This window comes from Gossypium hirsutum, chromosome D09 (assembly GCF_007990345.1).
Source record: "Gossypium hirsutum isolate 1008001.06 chromosome D09, Gossypium_hirsutum_v2.1, whole genome shotgun sequence".
NCBI lineage: Eukaryota > Viridiplantae > Streptophyta > Magnoliopsida > Malvales > Malvaceae > Gossypium > Gossypium hirsutum.
Genome location: NC_053445.1, coordinates 14,853,400 through 14,876,259, shown reverse-complemented (window position 1 = coordinate 14,876,259; position 22,860 = coordinate 14,853,400). Strand labels below are relative to the sequence as shown.

Here is a 22,860-nt window from a genome sequence, read left to right as displayed (position 1 = left end):
AATTACTGCTTCCATTTAAATAACTAGGAATTAAACCCTCTTTTTAATACAATATTTTAATTTGTTGTTTATAAAAAAATAAAATAATGAGTAGTAGTGATTTTATATATTATATACTTATAATTATTAGTTTGGCGAATAAATTTAAGCGTAATGCGATGCAACTCAAATTTCAACGAAGAAACAAAATAAAAGAAAAAGGAAGGGAAAACCCACATAACCCCCAACCATCGTCCCTTTTCCTCTACTTTCAGTACTTTGTTGGAAAAAGGCTCATGCCTTGTCGCCTACCCTTCCCCGACTCGCTATTACACAGTTAACTCGCCCTCCCTTCACTCACTCCCACCATGGCTTTCCATTTTTCTGCTTAAAAGCTCTTTCCTATTTTTTTCCCCTCAAATCTCATCTTTTGAAGTAAATTATTTTTATCATAATTCTTTAGAGTAAAAGGGAGAGTAAAAGGGAGAGATGTATGTGGTGCCGCCACCCCAGCGATCGGATCCGGGTTCCATCGGCGGCGGGTTGGGTGATTTACGGGTTTACCAAGCTTGGAAAGGCAGCAATGTAAGCTTTCCTGGTTTTATTCCTTTTTTCTATACTTCAAAATCTTTCATTTCCCCCTTTTCTATTCTATTTCTACTGTAATTTCCATCACAAGTAATAATTAAAAGGACTACATTTTTATCCATGAATTTCAAGGCATTAAACTTATGATTTCTTGTTTATTGTTTGCAGATATTTTTATTTCAAGGGAGGTTTATATTTGGACCGGATGTAAGATCATTAGGGCTGACTATTTTGCTTATAGTAGCTCCAGTTTCCATTTTCTGTGTTTTTGTTGCAAGGAAATTGATGGATGATTTTTCTCATCACTTGGGTAATTCAATTATGGTGGTTGCTGTTGTCTTCACTGTCTATGTAAGTCCCTTTACAAATTTTTCATGTTTGAATGAATTGCTATCTTTGGAAAAAAGAACTTTTGATTACATGTTAGGAAGATGATGGTATTATGGTGAGTCCCGCTGAGGTGGGATTTCTATGAGGGATGAACCGTGAATTATCTTGCCTTTAACATTATTTATATTTTCCATGTAGTGTTAATTCATGATGTTTACCATTGTTAAGGTTGGTGATAAACCCCCTTTTGTTCTTGGCTAGATATCAACTCTGAATTCGTAATTTGCTATGATCATAGCTTATATGGTCTCTTTTCCTCCGTTTGCGTACTTTTATGGCAGTTTAGTATAGAATTAATAGTAGGATTGCAGCATCGATCAAGATGGCATTTATGAATGTTTTGGAAGATCCAAAATGGTATCTTGCATGTAGGAAACAAATCCCCCATGGCATTTATTGGAGTTTTGGAGAATCCATATGATTTCTTTAAAACAGATCTTGAAGCTCATACATGTGTTTATTTCTTCTTTCAGGATTTACTTCTTCTATTGCTAACATCAGGAAGAGATCCTGGTATAATTCCGCGCAATGCACACCCTCCTGAGCCAGAAAGTTTTGATGGAAGTGTAGATGTTGGGGCTGGTCAAACTCCACAGTTACGATTGCCACGCATTAAGGAAGTGGAGGTCAATGGAATCACTGTGAAGATCAAATATTGTGACACTTGCATGCTTTATAGGCCTCCTCGCTGCTCACACTGTTCAATCTGCAATAACTGTGTAGAACGATTTGATCACCACTGTCCTTGGGTTGGGCAATGTATCGGACTGGTACGTCACCATTTTCTTTAGGCTACATGGATATGAAGCCTAACCATGATCTTCATAGTTCATATCCGTCTAGGAACTTAAATTAGCATGTATCTGTTCTTGGCTGCATAATTTTCATAGTAAGAGTGGTTGGAAATTGAAATTGCTGTGAAACATGTTTTTCCAATTTCCTCTTTTTGGTACTGTAAACTTATCTCACATTCTTTGTCTGCAGCGAAATTATCGATTCTTCTTCATGTTTGTCTTCTCAACAACCCTTCTGTGTATATATGTTTTTGCATTCTGTTGGGTCTACATTAGAAGGATCATGGCATCAGAGGAGACAACAATTTGGAGAGCAATGATTAAAACCCCAGCTTCCATTGTTCTAATAGTTTACACTTTCATCGCAATGTGGTTTGTTGGTGGTTTGACTGCCTTCCATTTGTATCTGATCAGTACAAATCAGGTAAGATGCTCATCCTTCTCTTGTCATAATAACGTTGCGAAAAGAGTCCATTAATATATTGTTACATTAGTGCATTTGTTAAATTGATGTGAGACTGTTTGTCTTGCTTCTGCAGACAACATATGAGAATTTCAGATATCGATACGATCGTCGAGCAAACCCCTATAACAAAGGAGTGGTTGATAACTTCAAGGAGATATTTTGCTCCAGTATTCCATCATCCAAGAACAACTTCAGGGAAAAGGTGCCCAGGGAACCTGTGCTACCAACACGACCAGGTGGTTTTATGAGTCCAAATATGGGGAAGGCTGTGGACGACATAGAAATGGGTAGGAAGACAGTGTGGGGTGATATTGGTGCTGGTACTGATCATTGTGAAGGGCAACTCATAAGTGACCGAGTAAATGTTAAGGAGGGTGAATTAGGAGATTTATCTCCAGATATTAGAAGTACAGTAGATGACACAGGTGACCGTTCTGGTATACATCCCAGGCGGTCTAGTTGGGGTAGAAAAAGTGGTCGATGGGAAATGTCACCTGAAGTTCTTGCTTTGGCAGCTAGAGTGGGGGAACCAAACCGAGTCGGTGGAGGTAGCAGTAGCAACAATTTGATAACCGAAAGCCGCCTGACATGACCAATGTCATGATATTGAATGTACGATATGGAAAAGGGATTGACTGCTAAGGTTCCGTTTTTCTTGTTTCAATCATGTGTAATATGGGGACATATGTTTTTGGGTTTGGCAGGGCATTTGAAAGTGTTGGTTTGGCCCTCTGTGCTTTGGGGAAGAACTGGTGTGTAGTATGTTGTATGAGAGTGAGGTTTTTCAATTTGATTTGTTAGTATCTAATTGTAGTGACCTTTTCGGATTCGTTTTAGTGTCGTATAATATCCTCATTTCAACTCTCTGGTCTCTGGACTTTCACAAGGCAGTTAAATTAGGATTCCAATATCAGTTCTAAGGGTGGAAGCGAGCTATTAATATTCTTTTTTAGTTGAACTGTCAGCATCTTCATCGAAGGCCATATACTCTTTTTGGTGCTTAGCTCCACAAACAAAGATGCCTAAGCCAGGGAGAAGTGAATTCCATTAATCTATGAAGTTATATTTATAAATTTTATAGAAAGGAGGGATTCACTTCTAAAATTAATCAGTTTTTACGCACTTTTATATTTTTTTTATGATAAATAGTTTTAACAATGATGTTATATTTCATATTTGGTTGACATAAATTATTCATATCAACCTTTGATTATAGATTAAATTAATAATACTTGTTTTGTTCGATAAAAAATATTTATTTTGTAAAAAGCTATTAATAGTTAAATAAATAGGCATAATATTAAATTTAGCTTTTTTCTTTTATCAATTTAGTCATTTTTTTAGTTAAAATTGGTCATTAACCTTATAAAGGGTTAAATCGCTTTAAAATAAAAAATAAAAAATGTGGACTAAAACATTAGTCTTTAAGGATATTGACATGACAACTTGTGTGGTAGTTAAATGTACTTCATGCTGATATGACATTATTTGTCTGATATGACACATCAATAAATAATATAAAATTAAAAAAAAAGCATTTAAAAAAGTTCTTAAAAATTCAAAAAAATAACAGAAGTATACATGACTTGCCATGCGAGATGTTAAAAACTTAACCTTTTAATCAGTATTTCCATTAAGAAAACAACAATTCGATCATTTTTTTTCAAAACCTAATGGTCAACTTCAATATTTTTTTAAAATGTTGAGGTCAAATTTAGCTTGAGAAAAAGCTAAATGTTTTAGTCAATCCTATCGTCTTTATTTATGATTTAGTCAAAAATTTTAAAATTTTAAAAATTTAATTAAATGTTGACATGTCATCCACGTAAATGTCACGTATATGTAACATCAACAAAATTAGGAAAACGATAATTTTTTCATTAATTTTGAATGATTTGACAAAACATGAGTATAAAAAAGAAAAATTAAATAAACAAATATTGAAGTGCTTTAAGAAAAAGATTTATCTTACCCTCTGTTTGTACTTATGTTAAAACCTACAGCTTTATCTCTTAATTAACCCTCCCAAAGTACGATAACTAATTACAAATTAAATCATTACTTATTACCTGTCTGCTTTAAGCATTATCCTTTCTAGCCTGCTCTGCTGCCCAATAATTAAAACAAATTTGTTTTTATTTGTTATATCAACGCTAATTTGTCATTAACAACTAAAAACATAAAATATGGAAGGTTGTGATGAATAACATAGTTAATTGCAACACCACACTGTTGCAAATCCCTCCATTATCGTTGGGCTTTTTTCTTTCTTTCCATGCAAACATATATATATGTGTGTATGTAAACGTAAAATGAGAAAAAGAAAGCAGATTGGTTCATGTATTGGTTGGTTCGATGGGTTGTGGTATTTCGAGGAGTAAGATTTCGCAAGAGGGAACAGCGCCACCAGGTCATCATTTTAGGATAGTTCATCGAAAGAACGATGAGCGAGCTGTTGCGGATAGTGTCCTCCTATTGTCGTCCAAGCCGTTGGCTCAAGGAGAAAACCATGCCAAGGCTGATCATAAGATGGTGAATTCGGATAGAAAAGAAGGGCCTGAAAGTGAAAGGGTTGAAAATGAACACAAGGATGAAGAAGAAGAAGAAGATGGACATGAGAGAGATGAAACCATGTTGTGTTCTCCCTCCCCAAGTTTCAAGGATTTTTGTACTACATCTTCCTATCACGATGATGACAACACTCGAGGTGACTTCTTTTTTCTTACCACCTATTTTAAATTCATCTCTAATTTCAGTTCATTCTTTAAAGCATCTATAATGCCATTATTGTATATAAAGGCATCCTTTATCGTAAGGGAATTGAGCATAATCAAGAAAGGATTATAACATAAAATTCCTAAAAATTAAGTAAAATTGAGCATAATCAAAAGAAGATTATAAGATAGGAGTACAAAATTCCTAAAAATACAGGAGTACAAAATTCCTAAAAATTATGGTTTCCCGTCTTTTGTAAAAAAACTTATGTTATAAGAATTTTAGTAGATAAGAAATTATTCTTGAATAGCACTTACTCCAATAAAAATTTCGCAACTTTGAAATATATCGAAACTTTGGATAGTAAAAAAAAAAGTGAGATATTATATTTTCAAGATTTAATTTTATATTCGAATAAACCTCGTAATCGTAAAAAAGTAGGACAAAAGAACTTAGTCATAGTATAAAAATGGATTGTGCAAAAATCTGTAACTTATTATTATTTATTCTAGTAAAATATAAAATAAATGGAAATAAAAAGAATAGAAAGAAACGAAAAGAATAGAAATAATAGTTGGATTCTATATCATAGAAATAAGACTTCTTTTGTTGATTATTGATTTAATGCAATAATAAGATTTGTTTTTTTTGTTACAACAAGATAGATTGCATAATCATGGAAAAAAATGAGTTATTTAGTTAAAAAAAAAAGAAGCTTGGCCGGGTATTGATCAAGCCGGTCCATGGAAATCAGAAATAGAAAGTCTCTTTTGAGTAAAATCAAAGCCATATTATTTCTTTGCTACAATGTGAATGAAGTTCTCATTAATTTAATTATTAATTTGGTGTTAAATTTCAACTTAAATCTGACTTAAATCATATTTAAAATAGGTTAATCAAATTGTAAGCATATTGACACTTTGGATCTTGGTTGTTAAAAAAATAACCTTTAACAGTTTGTTGTTTATAATATCATGTATGCATGCAATAATATTTAACGCATTGTCTGTGTATATAAACAAAAAAAAAATATTGATAATTTTATGGGTAAATTATACCAAAGTTCACTAAATTATTATTAAGTTTAAATTTTGGTCACTTAATTTCAAAAAGTTACACAATGGTCACTGAATTATGCAAAAGTTTTCATTTAAATCGCTGAACTATTCAAAAAATTTTATTTAAGTCACTAGGTTGTTAGACTTTTTCAAAAAAAAAAAAATCCTACTAGCGACTTGCAAGCGGTAATTCGAGGATTGGTAGGGTGGATTAATATCCCTCAATGATTAAAAAACATACTTTAGGTTCAAGTCGATCTAGCGATCAGTGTCGGAGATCAGAGAAAAAAGTTGTTTGAATTTTGATTCGTAGATTCATGATGGTCAAAGTTATTTCATGAAAAAAAAAGTTGAATTGTAGAAGAGAAGAGGAGTGAAAACTTCCAATTGGTGCAACCAGTTTAAACAAAGAAGGCCATACAATAGCGATTTTAGCAGCCCAGTGACTTAATTGAAAACTTTCAAATAATTTAGTGACCATATTATGTCTTTTTGAAGTTGAGTGACCAAAATGTAAACTTACTAACAATTTAGTGACATTTGGTGTAGTTTACCCTAATTTTATTTAAACATAATTAAACATTAATCTTAACATTATAGATAAATATTAATAACTCTCAAATTTAGGATCTTAGGTTTAAAGTCTAGGGTCTCAGGTCTCGAGTTTAGGGTTTTAACATTAAAAATGAATTATTGTGTTTAAATAAAGTTATCAATATTTTATTTGTAAGTCTCCCACTATTTTTTGTTGTATTTAATGACCAGGTGTCATATTATTATTCATACATGAGACTTATACACCAATAATGCATCAAATATTTTCTCTCTATATATGTACAATTTAGTTTTACCGTTTTACATATACTCTAAATCGGATCAGAATTGGAATTTAACATCTAAATTGATGTTTAGATTGAGGAATGTACATGAATGATAAGACATTTACACTCCAATCCAAATGTTTTCAAGTTTAAAGATAATTTAAAATTTAGAGGATAGTTAAAGAATGTTTTGTGGTATTAACCCAATTCATTTTTGGCTTTTGGGTTTTGAATTATATTCATATATGTTAGCAGTAGAGAATTAAATACAATGTTGTGTTCAACTTCTATAGGTTATGATAATACAGAGAAAATAAAGGCCAAACAACAGTGTGATGTTGAGAATAACAACAAGAAGGTATATGAATTTAGTTTTTTTTTTAAATTTATTTAAACTCAGATTTTCTAAGTTGTTGCATCAACGAAAAAATCAATTAAGCTAAAGTAATAAGAATTTAATTTATTCGCACTAAAATGCTAACGACCAATTATAGCTTTCATATGTGGAAATGCAACAATTTCCTGTTAAAAAAAGTAACTAGATATTCTCTGATTTATTTATTTTATACAAATTATAGAATTATTTATAATCCTTCCCTAACCATTAAATAAAATTTTTTTATTTGATTTGTTGAAGCAGGGATCAAGTGGTGGACTGAGGAAGAGAGGTAGAATAACAAAAGGAATTAAAAATACTGTTCAACACAAGTTTAAAGTATTTTAAGAGTGAAAAAGTAGAGGTGTTCATGTGCCGGATAGTTTGTTTGGCTTAATCAGCCCGACCTATTTTTGGTTGACTTTGAATTTATGTTTTTGACTCTCCAGTCTGATTAGCATTGCCCGTTTTACTATTAAAATAATAAAAATTTGAAATTAATATGATGTCCACGAAACCAACTAAAAATCTTACTAAGGTAAATGCACCTATCAATTAATTGTATAGCTACAGTGAGCAAATGTATCGTTCCCACGAGGACTAAAAGTACTAATAATTACTATATTTCTATTATTTAACCGAATAATTGGAGCGATTGATTAACTAAATTAATTAACTATGTACGCGACAAAGAATAAATCAGGAAAATAATGGAGTAAACAACCAAGAAGCGAAATAATACCTAGAAAAGAATTCACCTAGATTTCATCTGTCATTATCAATCTAAATTATACAATTTCTTCACTTAGTATCTTGATCTGTAGAAATTCCTAAATTATGCTAATATCTTTCTTCAAGAATAAGAGCAACTGGCTCTAGGTTGATTAATTGAAATTTCTTTCTAATTAAAACCCTTATTACCGCATTAACTTGGTTTATGGATTCCTCTATTAGATTTGACTCTAATCCGGTAGATTTATGTCGACCTATTTCTAGGATTGCATGCAACTCCACTCAATTACGCTAGATCTACTCTTAAATAGGGTCTATTCCTCCTCTGATTTAATCTAGAAATATCAAACTAAGAATTGAGCACGCATAGTTAAGAACAAGATCTAAGTCTTTATTGTGTAAAATAAAAATCAAAAGATATAATTCATCATAGGGTTCATCTCCCTTAGGTATTTAGAAAATTAGTTCATGCTTGCAAATAAAAACATCCAAAACACAGTATATCCGAAACAAACAAAGGAACTCGTGATAATCTCCTAAGAAATCAACTCGAAGTCTTCAATCTTGACAAAAATCTGCTTTAGAATAAACTTCAATGGTGTTTTTGGAGTTGTTTTCTTGAGTATTCTATGATGGCTCTCTCCCATATTCTATTTTGTCATATATAAGTCTTAGAATACCTAAAAAACCTAAAAATCGTGTTTCCCCACAGTTTAGAGTCCAAATTTGCGAAATTGACATGACCTGTCACATGGCCCTGTGGCCAGGCGACCATGTGGAAGGGGTTAACCCGTGTGGCTCCTGTAGCTTACTCCAATTTTTGCTTGTTTTTCTCTCCTTTTGCTCCCACATGCTCTCCTAAGTATAAAAATATGAATTTAAATGATTAGGAGCATAATATTCACCATTAATATCAAGTAATCACCCAAAAACGCATTAAGAATGAGGTTAAAGCATGTTACTTTTAGCACCTATCAAATATTCCCACACTTAAGCATTTGCTTGTCCTCAAGCAAAATCCTTAACCCACACTCAACTTAACTTCCATCAATTTATTGTTTTCACCGATAATGTCTTAGGATAATCTACAGATAACCATGCATTGGAAATTCACACTAAAATGACACTAAACAACACAAGCAATCCAAGCAAAGAATTTTAAGCTTTAAAAACATTAGGCATCTTCCTTATCTCAATAATTACCTGAAATTCAAACTAAAAAAGAAATAACATCCTCACTAAAGATTCACTCAAACCACTCAAAGTGTTTACGGTTCATGTAATATGCACTCAATAGTCGAATGAGAAATGTTATTACAGTAGGCTTGTTTGAGAATCAAATCTCCACCATTATAGAATGAGATGACACACCAATCAAGAGATCTTTACAATGTTGTAATGGGGCTTAGGTTAAGGGTATGGAAAATGTCAGAAAAGTTTGTTAGAATCGAGAGTCGAGTTGATAAGTTACCAAATTAGAAAAAATCAGTTGTTGAATTAAAAGAATTCACATCAACAAGAAATAAATAATAAAAATAATCTTTTCAACACAATATCAAGCTAACGATTCAAGCTCAATATTTTTTTTGATTTCTTGATTTTTTTCTTTTTCTGTTTTTTTAGAGAACAAAGTCAAATTCAACAATGCAAATAATGAAACATAGTCAATCAACTAACTAAATTAAATTTTAACAAAAAAGGAGTCAATAAAAGGGATAATTTACAACACAGATATAGGTTACGAGTTAACATTAACGAGTGATAAAAATGTGTTAGGATCAACGGGGTTTACTAGGGGTTAATACAACAGGTAAGTTGTTTAAAGGTTAAATGGGTTAAATCCTAAGTGCTTCTATCATCTTAGTATGTCAACTCAATAATGTGATATCGACATGTATAACTAAAGCAAGTTCTACAATAACAAATCGAGTTGATATATGCACAACCAAAAATAAAATAAGCACGAAATAACATATATGCTCCAATTTTCACTTTTTTTTTGCTCCTTTTGCTCCCAAATGCTTTCCTAAGTATAAAAATATGAATTTAAAGGATTAGGAGCATATAATTCACCATTATCAACTAATCACCCAAAACCGCATTAAGAATGAGGCTAAAACATGAGTTTCAACACTTATCATAATATTTATTTTGATAATTAAATTTAAATAAAAATATATTTTATTATTTTTAATAGTGAAAAGGGTCATTTGGGTGGATTTGAACCTGTAATTTTTTTCGAAATCGAGCCTCAGCTCGACTCATGAACCCCTCTAATGAAAAGGGTTATTTTTATTTTTATCTAATATGTAAATCATACATCTCCTTTAGAATCATGTTTTCATTTCTGATTCTATTTATGTTATTACTTTATTTTTCTTTAGTTTTGTTTTTTCCATTATGTTAAAAATTGAGATTTAATTTTTATATTATAATTTTATTTATCATAGTTAATTATTTCCATCAAAATGAAAAGTATTTTAAGTTTACATATATTAGTGACTAAATCACGGATAAAATGATCAAGTATTGATGTTCAAGTCTTCAGTTGACGTCAATTTAGATTTTTATTCATGGACAACAACTCCTACCCCTATTGGTTATAAGAAATACAAGAACTATATATATTTTATTTAATTTGTAAATCATATACCTCTTTTAAAATCATGTTTTTATTTTTAACTTGATTTTTTCTCTTATTAATTTCTTGGTCAGAGTATAATATTTAATTCATTCATTAAGTTAAAATTTGAGATTTAGCTTTAATACTTTAATTTGGTATAATTTGATCTTCCTAAATTTATGCTGCATTTAATTTCTCTAAATTCTTAACATCATTACTTGTTCATGTTAAAGTTTTGACATAATAATTTTTTTTAAAAAAAAAAAGTCATATTTCAATTGAATGCTTTTTTCTGGGTAGAATAAACAGCATAAGCGAAATCAAATAGAACACCCTAATTCGATGAAGAAGCATTATAATCCACCAAAAGTAGCTCTCTAATAAAAAGTGGAGGCTCCTTAAACAGATGAAATCACAACAGCTCTAAAACATCAATTTTAGCTAAAATAAATTCGCAATTGCATTTTACGCCCGTGGTATATGTCTAACACAAACCTCCCAGTTCCAAATAAGCATTTGATGGATCGGTCTAAGCTTCTTCAACCTACTATCCGTAGCTCCACCAGCTAGAGTTAACCTAACCAATAAAGCATTATCACACTTTAATTTCAACATTCTAAATCCCTTATTCCAAGCTAAGTGTAGCCCTTCAAGCATTGCCCTTGCTTCAACCTGAAACATTGTCCCATCCCCAATCAACATTGAAAAACCAAATAACCACAACCCATTATATGTAGGCGACCAATGTGAACCTACTACCTAGGGATGAAAGTGATAAGATTTGGATAATGTTGATAAAACACTTCTCGTCCAACTTGTGCCTATATGCACTATTTCTTAAACACAACTACGACTATCTGAGAAAACAAACATATTCTGACTCTTCCATAGTATCCAACAAAAACTGGGAAAGAGAGTTTGCCAATTGATCTTATCATTAACACAAAAATTAACATTTTTGAAATTCCATGTCAACTAATCCTCCAAAGGTAAAGAAAAGAAATTTACCTAGTTTTAAGCTGAAACTAACGCCTACCAAACAACCCTTGAAAAAGAGCAATCCCACACTGCATGGATTCATGAGTCAACCCCATAGTCACACCTCAGGAAATGGCTATCCATGGTCATATGGCTTTGCAATCGCTCCTCATTTGTCAATAACCTATTCCATCATAGAAGTCACAGAAACACCCTTACTCACAAATTGTCAATAACCTTAACCTTCTAAATGAGCTCCCAATGAGTAGACAATCCATTAGGCTCAAACTAGCATAAATTCTTATAAGTTTCCTTGAACGAAAACTTATCACTCATCATCTATTTCCAAATCAACTAATCTGGTACGATTGTTGGTGATGGAGGATTTATAGCTTCAATGTAAACCAAAATCGAGCTAGGAAGCCAACTTCTCAACCTAACCCAACCTTATCCTCTTGAAGCATCCACTACATCACAAAGACATAGCGTGTCATCTGGTTGACCCATACCAATATAGAAATCTCTAAGAGGTCTATGTAGTCTTAACCAAATATCATTCCAAAAATTGGTCATCCTACCATCACAATAGACAAGAAGACATTATCAAGAACCTTATTCCACATCTTCGATAGAGACCTCTAAACATAAGAGCAATTACTCCTTCAGATAAAAACCAGTAACACCCCATCAATCATGTACTTCTTTCGCAACACTTGTACCCAAAAGGCCTTTTTATTTGTCAACAATTGGTAACCTAGTTTGCGCAGAAATAATTTGTTCTAATCAACTAAATTTCACAACCCAAGACCCCTACATCCATAGGATGACAACACTTCTCCCAAGCCAAAAGTGTTGGCTTACGATCCAACGAAGTTGAACCCCAAATAAAATTTCGAGCTAACTTCTCAATCTCCCGACAAATAGAAACTGGCACACGAATTATACCTATAAAATAATTGGATATAGACAACAGAACAACCTTCGCTAATGTTATTCTGCCTGCTACAGAAAGTTTCTTCGCTTCCCATCCATTAAGCTTCTTTTGGATTTTATCCACTACAAAATTAAACTTTTACTGTCCAACTCTCACATGCATCAAAGGCATGACCAAGTACACTTCCAACTTGTCCATGTAATGCCCTGAAATTTGGGCCTAGAAGTATTGGGCCTTGAGCAAGGAAACGGTTAGGAAACTTTATACAAAAGTATGTTTACTTTAGTGGTTAAGGGTCCTGAGAGGAGTTGGAAAAGTCCTGGGTTCAAACTTAGGCCTTAGCAAAAATTTTGGTTAAGTGGATAAAACCTTGGATGCCTTTTTCTTCCTCAATGATGGTGGTGGCACTTTTCGGTTTTTAGATCATTACAAAGGGTGAAGGGGTTTGTCAAGGATTGCAGTGGTAGTCAATCCTTTTCTTATTTCGCAATCTAAGGTAATCATTTGAGCTAATAATGTATGATGTTAGCCGATTATTCTGGTGTTGGGTCCCTAAATCTTTAGATGTTTTTAATTTTTTAATAGAATCCGTGGACAAGCAGATACACGATTAAGCGGGTGATCAATTTTGTTAGTAGCCTAAGAAGGCTAGGGGCATCTGATCAAGTAAGGCTCGGGTTGAGATTCGATAATTTCTGCACTATTCTGAAAAAAAGGTGTGTAATCACACTGTCTCTTCTGTGAATCGGCAAAGGCCGAAAAGTTGAAAAGCTTAAAATACGGTGATTGAGGCCACATAGGCATGGGAACGTTCATGTGGTGAACTGAGCCCATGAATACGGATGTTAGACTGTAGAGGCCACCCCGAGAATTCTCGTGCTCTTGGACTATTATGGGCCTCGTGCTACAATAGGTCGTGTAGGCCCAATGGGCTCGTAGGCCCCACACAGATAAAATCCATGTTAAGTGGCAAATACTGGACTGGGCTATGTAGTTCACATAGCCGTGACTAAATTTGGACTAAAAGGCCACACGGAAGTGTGTGGGCCCACTTGGGCCAAATTTGGGCCTTGGGCCCAATTGCACCGTTATGACCATTTAGGTTACTGTGTCACTCGAGGCAACCGTAAGCCCTCGAAAAGGTTGTTAAATAACCAAAATTCCCCTACAAGGTAAAATGACCGTAATGACCCTAGAGGGTAAATGACTATTTTGCCCCTCGAAGGTAAATGACTGATTTGTGCTATAGTTTGATTGACTTAACTATGAGTGATATGACTGATTTTGAGCATGACATCCTGTATTCACGTATGTTAGTATGGCATGTCATTCTACATGGGGCTGAGTTAATATTGACGGAGGAAGTGTATGGCTTGTAGTCGTTCTGTTCAAGGCTTACTGTCTTTCTACTTATGGCTTTTAGCCGTTCTGTTATCTGGCAGTGTTTTTGCGATACTTATGGCTTTTAGCCGTTCTATTCACTTAATACTACAACCGGTGCTAAGCTTGGTGTGTTGGCTGGGTGGGTCGATTTTATCCCCACATGGTGTGTTAGTTGGTACGAGTGGTGTATTGGTTGGATTGGGCTGGATTTCTGTCCGCATATCTGCATCTCATATTGATTCTGTAATGGGCTTAGGTCCACCCGGTTCTGTTAAAGGCTCAGGCCCAGTCTGTTTCTGCATACCGTATATCTGACTGTTTGTATTATAAGGGATTACACACTGAATTTTCGCAAACTTACCCTTCTGTCTAACTGTACAGGTAATCCCTAGCCTTAGGTGATTTGGAGCCGTGAGAGACTCGGAGGTGGCCACACGACTGCTAACGCTCTACTGTAGCCTTTTTATTTGAATTTTATATTTTGGGTTTTAATTTTGTAATAAGGCCTTTTAATTTCTGGATTTTAAATTTAGGATTTGATTTGATTTTGATTTATATCTGCTAGAAGTAGAACATGTTTTTCCAAAATAGTAACTGTTTTCTAACACCACGTTTCCGCAACTCAATTTTTAAATATCACATTTTCGTAAATCATTTGCTTTAAATGAAGCCTCCGCAACAATAAGGTTTTGAAGGTAATAACTTTTTAAAAGGGAATAGTTTTTTTAGAAAAGCACGATAGGAAATAAACAAACGCAAACTGAGGTTTTGTACAAAGTGTTAAATGGCAAGAAGATTGAAATTTCAAGAAGGGTTTTTAACGAAAACATGGTTTTCAAAAAACACCTCAATGTGACACGCCAGATTTGGTCACAATGTTTGGGCCGAGTTTGGGGCGTTACATTTAGTGGTATCAGAGCCAAGTTACAAAACTCAACTGTGGAATGTGTTTTCAAAATTTTTTATTACAAGAGGTTGGTTTCAAATATGTGAAGTGTTTTGAGGTATTTTACTGAAAAGTGTGGCACACCGAGTCTCCGGCACCAAATTTGTAATTTCTCTGGCTCTTTTGACTGTTATAGACTGAAATTTTATACTGAGAAACTACTATAGATAGTAGCACTACACTGAAACTCCATAGATAGAGTAAACTGAAAAAAACAAACTGTAGTGAGCTTGCGAATGCGAAAACAAATTCTAAACTACTGTTTCTCATAAGACATCTGCTTAATCACTTAAATTTTAACTAAATTGCATAATTTTTTTAAATAAGATAATACGCAAAGAGAAAATGAGCACTAGAAGGGGTACAAGAGGCCGCGGTAGAGGCCGTGGTAGTATTTGGTCTAGGTCTTCGGCGTTAGGCCACATGCCCAACGTTGAGGCGAGGGAAACACCGGCTCCGCTGGTAGCTAAGATAGGGTCGTTTGATCGAGCGGCTGGGGACGACGCATTGTCCCAAGCAATGTTGAGGATTCTAAAAAGGGTTACAGATACTGCTGGGTCGAATACCGTTACTATGGGCCGCAGGTTAGTTACAGAACGACTCCGGTCAAATGAAGCAGAGATCTTTTGGGGAGTTTCTGGGGTGGCCCCAAGTGTGGCAGAATACTGGTTAGAGGCCACCGAAATAATTATGGATGACTTCGACTGTACATCGGAACAAAATTTGAAGGGTACTGTGTCCCTACTGAGAGATGAAGCCTATCAGTGGTGGCTTACGGTAAAAGGAGGTACTCCATCTGACCGATTGACCTGGTAATTCTTTAAGTCCATGTTTCAGGGATAGTATGTGGGAGCCATCTATGTCGACGCTCGTAGGAAAGAATTTTTGAATTTGGTTGAAGGTGACAGATCTGTGGCTGAGTATGAGGCAGAATTTTTGTGACTTAGTCAGTATGGCCGAGGAATAGTAGCAACAGAATACGAGTGCCGTGTTTGATTTGAAAACTGCCTTAGGGACAGTCTCTGTGTGTTGATAGCTCCACAGAGGGAGCAGGACTTTGTTGCGTTAGTAGAGAAAGATAAGATTGTTGAGAAGGTAAAGTGCGCCGAGCGTCAAAACTGGGAAAAGGAAAGGAGAAGAGATAAGAGGGATTTAGAACCCTTCAATTCGGATCGGAGGCCTAAGAGAAAGGCCAGAATGGAAGGGCCAGTTCGGGTTAGGGCCTTGCTGCTGTTACTGGATCACAGCCTTGTGTGGGTTGTGGGAGCTACCATCGGGGTGACTGTGAGAAAAGGATTGGGACGTGTTTCAGGTGCAGATTAGTGGAACACTTTGTGAGAGATTGTCCACAGAGGCCTGGGTAGATGCAGGCTGTAGGGCAGGGTTTTGCTCAGCCAGTGAGAGGTAGACAGTAGCAGCCAGGAGGTCGTGGTCAGGCCAAGGGTGGAAATAGAGTGGGTTGTGGAGCACCAGGTAGGGCTGCTAGTCAAGTTGAGGCGAAGCAAACAACTTTGGTCTATGCAGCACGTCGTCGAGAGGTCAGAGATGCTCCAGATGCAGATACTGGTACTTACTTAATCCATAGTGTACTAAATTTAATTTGGAACTAGAGTGCACATTAGGAGTGTAGTGGTGTAGATTGAGCTAAGCGGTTGTTCTGATAGTTGGAAATGTCGAGGAAATTTTTTTTATAAGAGGTAGAATTGTAATGCCCCGAAATTTGGGCCTAGAAGTATTGGGCCTTGAGCAACGGAACGGTTAGGAAACTGTGCACAGAAATATGTTTGCTTTAGTTGTTAAAGGTTCTAAGAGGAGTTGGAAAAGTCCTGCATTCAAACCTGGGCCTTAGTAAAATTTTGGTTTTAAGTGGATAAAACCCTGGATGCTTGGATGTAGGCCTTTTAAATTTTTGTGTTAAAAAAATGTCATAAGGAAGCACGTGGTCTAGTGGTTGTGGCGTCATTAAGGTTATAAGAGAGCTTGGGTTCAAGCCTTGGCTCTCGTAATTTATTTTAGTTTTTCTTTTATGGGAACTTGGACTTTGGCCTTTAAACCTTTTTATTAATTGAAGATAAAATGTGACACAAAAAGAGCTTGTGGCAAGGAGGCAAGTGGCGTGTTGAGCTATTGAGGGGGGCTTGGGTTTGAATCCCATTGCAAGTAAAAAGGATATTTATTTTGCTAGCATGAGGTGGCAGTAGTTTAAGGTGGTTTCGAACTCTGTTGGGTGAGAGTTAATATTAAGGAGGGATAAGGGGAGAGATTTGAGGATTTTTCAAAGGATTTAGAGGAGAGGAGTGTCGTAGCTGAATTCTCCAACTTCTATGTACAAATTCGGCTAGGGATGGTGCATTTCGACAATGTGAGAGTGAGTAGGTGCCGAATTCTTCTGGTATTTTCGGGTTTTGTTTTCTTATCTTGGCACATTTTTGACCATTCGGGTCCTCTTTTCTTTAAACATTATTTCTCGTTTTGCTTTTGGTCACTCTGCCGGAAACATTAGACATCAAGTGCCATTTTCTAATTATTTCTTTTTGAAGTCTTTTTCTTTAATTCTTCTTTGGTCGAACTTAACATCCTTTTGCTTCTATTTTCTCTTGACCCAATTCAACCCCTCTCCACTCTTATGTTGTTGTTTTTCTGCTCAATTTCTTTAGGGCCTAATAGTTCTTCTTCTTCTATGTTCTTTTGATACTAAGCCGAATCGCTATTGTTTCCCCCTTGAACTAGATAGCAATCTCATTTTTCTTTCACTGTGGTCGGTCGCGGTTTGGAGGTCACTTAGACTTCCAGTAAGCTCTTATTCTTTCTTGTGTTGTTGGATGCCAAGTGCTTTCTCTTTCTTTAATAATTGTTTCCTTTGATTGTTCACGCGTGGTCGAATCCCTTTTTCTTCCTCGATGATGGTGCTGGCACTTTTGGGTTTTTAGATCATTACAAAGGGTGAAAGGGTTTGTCGAGGACCGTAGTGGTAGTCAATCCTTTTCTTATCTCGCAATCTAAGGTAATCATTTAGGCTAATAATGTATGATGTTAGCCGATTATTCTAGTGTTGGGTTCCTAAATCTTTTGATGATTTCAATCTTTGAATAGAATCCGTGGACAGGCAGATACACGATTAAGTGGGTGATCGATTCTGTTAGTAGTCTAAGAAGGCTAGGGGTAGGAGTGAGGAAAACTCGATTCGACTCGAAAAAATTGAAAAAAAATTTGAATTTCGAGTTAAATGAATCGAGTTATTCGAGTTAATCGAGTTATTCGAATCACCTCGAATTTTATTTTCAAATTTCGAGTTCGAATCGAGTTGAGTTTTCGATTTCGAATTCGAATAACTCGAATAATTCGAATATCAAACTATAATATTTTACATTTTTACCCCAAACTCCCAAACCTTTTTACTTTTCCTTCAAAACTTTTACTCCTTCCCACTTTCCCCCCAAAACTTTTACCCCCTCCCCTCCCAACCCCCAATCTACCCAAAATCCATTTCTCACCAAAATTTTACTCTCCCATTTACTTTTTCACAAAATTTTACTCTCAAAAACCCTTAAAACCTTTTATTTTTCTCCAAAATTTTTACTCTCTCCCACTTTTCCCCTAAAACTTTTATTCCCTTCCCATCCCACCTCCTATCTACCCCAAACCCTCCCCCTCCAATTTTTTTAAAATATTTTCCCTCCAAAATTTTACTCTCCCTATTTACTTTTCCTCAAACTTTTATTCCCCAAAAAATTTTATTTTCCCCCTAAACTTTTACTTCTCACCCTTTACTCTCAAATAAAAAATCAAAATTGTCCAAAAAAAAATCACTAAACATAAACAGTAATAAATTTATTTATATCTACTATTTATATTATTAAATTAAATTTCAGATTTTATATCATTTATATTATTGAATAGTTTAGTCATATTGAATATTTATATTAAAATTGAATTATTAATTATGCCATAAAATATTCATGTTAAAATTTTATATTAGTATCAATTTCATATTTTATTTTTAAAATAACTTTTATTAAAAAAATCATATTTTTACATTTAATATATTTTTTTAATTCCAAAATACATAGTGACAAGAATCTGAAGATAATTGAAACAACTGAGAAAGCAAAGAAACTAACCAGTATATAAAAATTAATAAAAAATTATGAGGTGATGAAAGTTAATAAAAAATTTGATTAAGGTGGACAAATTTTATTACGATGGGTGACAGTGATTACAAGGACCCAAAACTATTTTTTAAAATTTAACTCGAACAAATATATTCAATTCAATTCGATTCGAATTCCATCTCACTCGACTCGATTATAGACACTTGAGTTTAATTATCTGTGTTTAATGTTGTTATTTATTTGCTAGTAAACTTACTAAGCTTTCTGCTTACTTCTTTTATCTCTCTTTCTCTTGTAGTATTCCAAGGCTACTTCAAGGATCCTAAAGAAGTTGGAGATCGTCCACACTATCAACCACAACTGCTCGGTATTTTATGATGAAACTCGTTTGAGTTATGGCATGTATAGGGATTTAGTTATTTTGCATGTTTGTAATTATGATTTTGCTAAAGAATGAGGTGTAAGTATTTTATGATGAATGATTATTAACAATGGTTAAGTATGAATGTGTTTGTTGTTATAAGAGTCTAGGTGATAAATTATGCACGGAAATCATGAAATGGGTAAAATTTTTTAGAGAAACAGAATTCAGGCAGCACAGTGACGTGACTTTGAAAAATCACCTAGGATGGTATAAAATGAACTAGAGGGTGAATGATATATGAAATTAAATCTTGTTGAGTCTATTTTCATGGAGAAATAACGGTTTAGCAAAAAGAATTTTATATTTTGAGATATGTGGATTTTAGTGAGACAGGGTCAGATCTATTTTTGGAGTCCCCTATTCTGAGTTTAAAAAATCATTAAAAATTCTAAAAAAAAATTTATGAGTTGTAATTTATATTATTAGTTTCCTTAATGAGTCTTTACTATTTTCTTTAGGAACAAGTAGGAACACCATATGAAAATCCTATAATGAGAAAATTTATTTTTAGTAACAAGAGGTCAGAACAGTTGAATGGTGGAACAGGGGAGACTTTAACTAATAAACTGTAAAAATTGGCCAAACAAAAATTCTAAAAATTTTATTCTAGGAAGATATATGAGTCTAGTTTTAGGGAAAATTTACGGAATTAAATTTTGAGTCCCATAGCTCGAGTTATAATCAATTTAGTAACTGCTGCGCGATTGGATAGATTTGTTGTGAATAATGAAATTAATTTTCAAAGTAAATTTTTATGCTTCAAATTAGTAAGATAAGCTAAGTAATGCCTCGTGCTTGACTCCGGCAACGGTCTTGAGTAAGGGGTGTTACAGTTTTCGACTTTGGTTTTTAGAAATTAAATCAATTTTTGAAAATAAGGTTGAAAAGATTTTTAATTTTGAAATAAAGATTGGTTTGAAAAAGGGTCAAATTTAGGAGTGATTCAAAAGCAAATAACCCAAAATTTCAAAATTAACCTAATTTTCCCCCACCTATAAGAAACCACAATAGTTCTTCCCCTTAAATTTTATTTTTTCGTTCCTTATTTTCTCAGGCTCTATTTGTTCAATTTTGATTTCCAAACTTCAATCCTTTGATTTCTAACATCATCCTAGCTCTAAACCTCCATAGAATTCTATAAAAACCATCAAAAGCACCATTGATTTTGTTATTACTCAACTTCTAGGATTTTTATATTTTTAATTAAACGATCATTCCTTCTTTAGCTAAGGTAATATTTTTATTTCTTATTAGTTTTTAATGTTATCTGGACTTTAAAACTGAGATTTTATCCATTGAATCAAGGGTTTTGAATAAATGCCAAAAATTGAGTCGTTAATGGTGAAATTTGGGATTTTGTATAAAATCAATGTTTCAAAGTGATTTTCAACTTGTTTTGATGTCATTAAAAGGCTTTTAAACTTTCCCTATAGTTTCATCAAGAGATTCTAAGGTTTTAATGAGTTTTTATGGAAAATGGCTATTTAATGTCAAAATTTTGGAACCATAAATCTGTGTAATTTTGTATTGTTTGAAGGTTGAGAACCATGCGTAGATGATTAATTAGATGATAGAAATAAATTTTAGGCATGAGGAATAAGTACAGATTGAGATATTTGAATTTCAAGTTTGTAAGATAGAAGTTTCAGTTCCAAGAGGGAGGAACCTTAGACTTGTGTTTTTGATAGTTTGAGTGAGTTTATAGCTGTATATTAATCATGTTTATTGTGTGGTTAATTGTGTTAAAGATATAGAATCATTAGATCCTTCGACGAGTAAGGCGAAAGGCAAGGAAAAATTGGTTTAAGCTTTAGGTGATTAGGCGAAAGTGCGACCGGTGAGTGTTTAGAATTGCTGCTTGTAGACATGATTCATAGCCTTAATATAGAGATTAGGAATAGCCTAAACCCCTATCCTATGTTCCGAGTGTAAGCTCTCTCGTACCCCTCATTAACTTGTATGATATGTTATAATGTGATATGGTTTGTGAACTATGATGTGTGAATATGCTATGAGACATATGCTTAAGATAGAGTTTGTAGAATATGTTGATTGTGGGCATGGAATACATGTTGAATAACAGTGATAATATTGTGTTAATAATGCAAATATGTAGTGAAACTGTGCAGCAAATAAATAAGTAATTATATGGTTTATTATGATAGTTTGGCCTTGTGACTTTATGAGACCGTTGGATATAGTTGGCATGCCAGGGGATTTGTGAGTACTCAGATATATGTTGTGTTTTTGCGGCATTGAGGCCCGAGATAGTTTTGGAGAGATAAGAGAATGTGAGCTAAGTTCCATTCACCGGGATATGTTGGTGTGTCAAAGAGTGTTAGCTAAATGCTATGCTTTTGGGATATGTTCGGCTCTACAAGTCTTTGGTGCGTTGGAGATCCATGTATCTGATGTGTGGTGATAGTGCCCACCTTTATGTTTCATAGCTTCAAGTGCCAATTTATCATTAAGTGAAATATTATGACTTGTGATGTTTGCATAAAAAATGACTATTAAATTAGATGAGTTGTTAATTATTGCATGTATGTTATGGAGTGTCATTATAGTAAACCAAGTATGTGAATGTACCTTAGTCATTTTCATTTGACGTATGATTTCATGTAGACTTAGTAGTTATTTCGATCATTCACAGAGCTTGTTTAAGCTTACCCACTATTTTTTAAACTTTGTAGACCGTTTGTGTTTTCGGTGTGGGTGGTGTAGAAATCCAATGAAGTGATCCAAGCTAGGCAAGTATTGGAGTAGGTGTTATCATTATCATTATTTTGAACTATGGGAATAAGGCAATGTGGTAGTTTTGCTGGTTGATTATTGCCATGCCTTTTTGGATGTTTGCATGATTTTATTTCCTTTAGGATTTATGGACATTGTTAACAGTCTATTGGTTTGCTTGATTGGAAACATTGATGATGCTTTGAACTAGATTTTTAAGGTCGATCTGATGATTGTTTATTGAAGTTTATTGACATGTTGAAGCGGTATGTGCTTCATTGTATTAAATGCCCAGGTATGGTATTAATTTTGCTGTTGAGTATAGAGGTATCAATAATCGAGCACCAGTATCGATAATTCTGAGCTAATTTGAATGTGTCAGAAAACAATAGCTCATTTTTGTATTGATACCAGTTCTCGAGTATCGGTACTCGAGGTAAAAATAAAGATATTTTTATATTGTATCACTAATTACTAAATTTTAATTTTTTTTCGAGAAATAAAATGCTAATTTGGTATTGATTTTCTAAGCGGTACCGATACCATCTACGAGATTTATTGATACCATTGAATGAGTATCAAAACCTACGTGATATTTTAGAAACTTTTGCTAAATGTTCTTTAAACATGCTTTTAACTCATGATTTGATTGTTGAATGTATGTTAGGTGAAATTTAACGTCCTCTAGGGTATTCTTGATTTGGAATCTCTATAAATGTTCGAATTTGAGGATGTTCACATGCTAGTGAGACGTTATGTAATGCGTGATGGTGTGATGGTGGTGTAGCATCCTGTTACTCTGGCTCGG

At 34.0% G+C, this 22,860-nt stretch overlaps 1 protein-coding gene across 1 annotated transcript; it reads left to right on the top strand.

Moving 5' to 3' along the window:
- The first annotated feature begins 133 nt into the window (after positions 1 to 133).
- Positions 134 to 3,081, top strand: LOC107892066 (probable protein S-acyltransferase 7). Its single transcript, XM_016817035.2, has 5 exons — positions 134 to 564; positions 736 to 918; positions 1,431 to 1,727; positions 1,942 to 2,175; positions 2,291 to 3,081. The coding sequence occupies exons 1-5, from the start codon at positions 469 to 471 to the stop codon at positions 2,807 to 2,809; spliced, it is 1,329 nt and encodes a 442-aa protein (XP_016672524.1). The 5' UTR covers positions 134 to 468; the 3' UTR covers positions 2,810 to 3,081.
- The last annotated feature ends 19,779 nt before the right edge of the window (positions 3,082 to 22,860 follow it).

What these genes read in the sequence shown, in the direction of transcription:
- LOC107892066 (XM_016817035.2), top strand. Translation starts at nt 469, where the DNA reads ATGTATGTGGTGCCGCCACCCCAGCGATCGGATCCGGGTTCCATCGGC. An exon ending in CTGTTGTCTTCACTGTCTAT is followed by an intron (nt 919 to 1,430) that starts GTAAGTCCCTTT and finishes TTCTTCTTTCAG; the next exon opens with GATTTACTTCTTCTATTGCT. An exon ending in ATCTGATCAGTACAAATCAG is followed by an intron (nt 2,176 to 2,290) that starts GTAAGATGCTCA and finishes TTGCTTCTGCAG; the next exon opens with ACAACATATGAGAATTTCAG.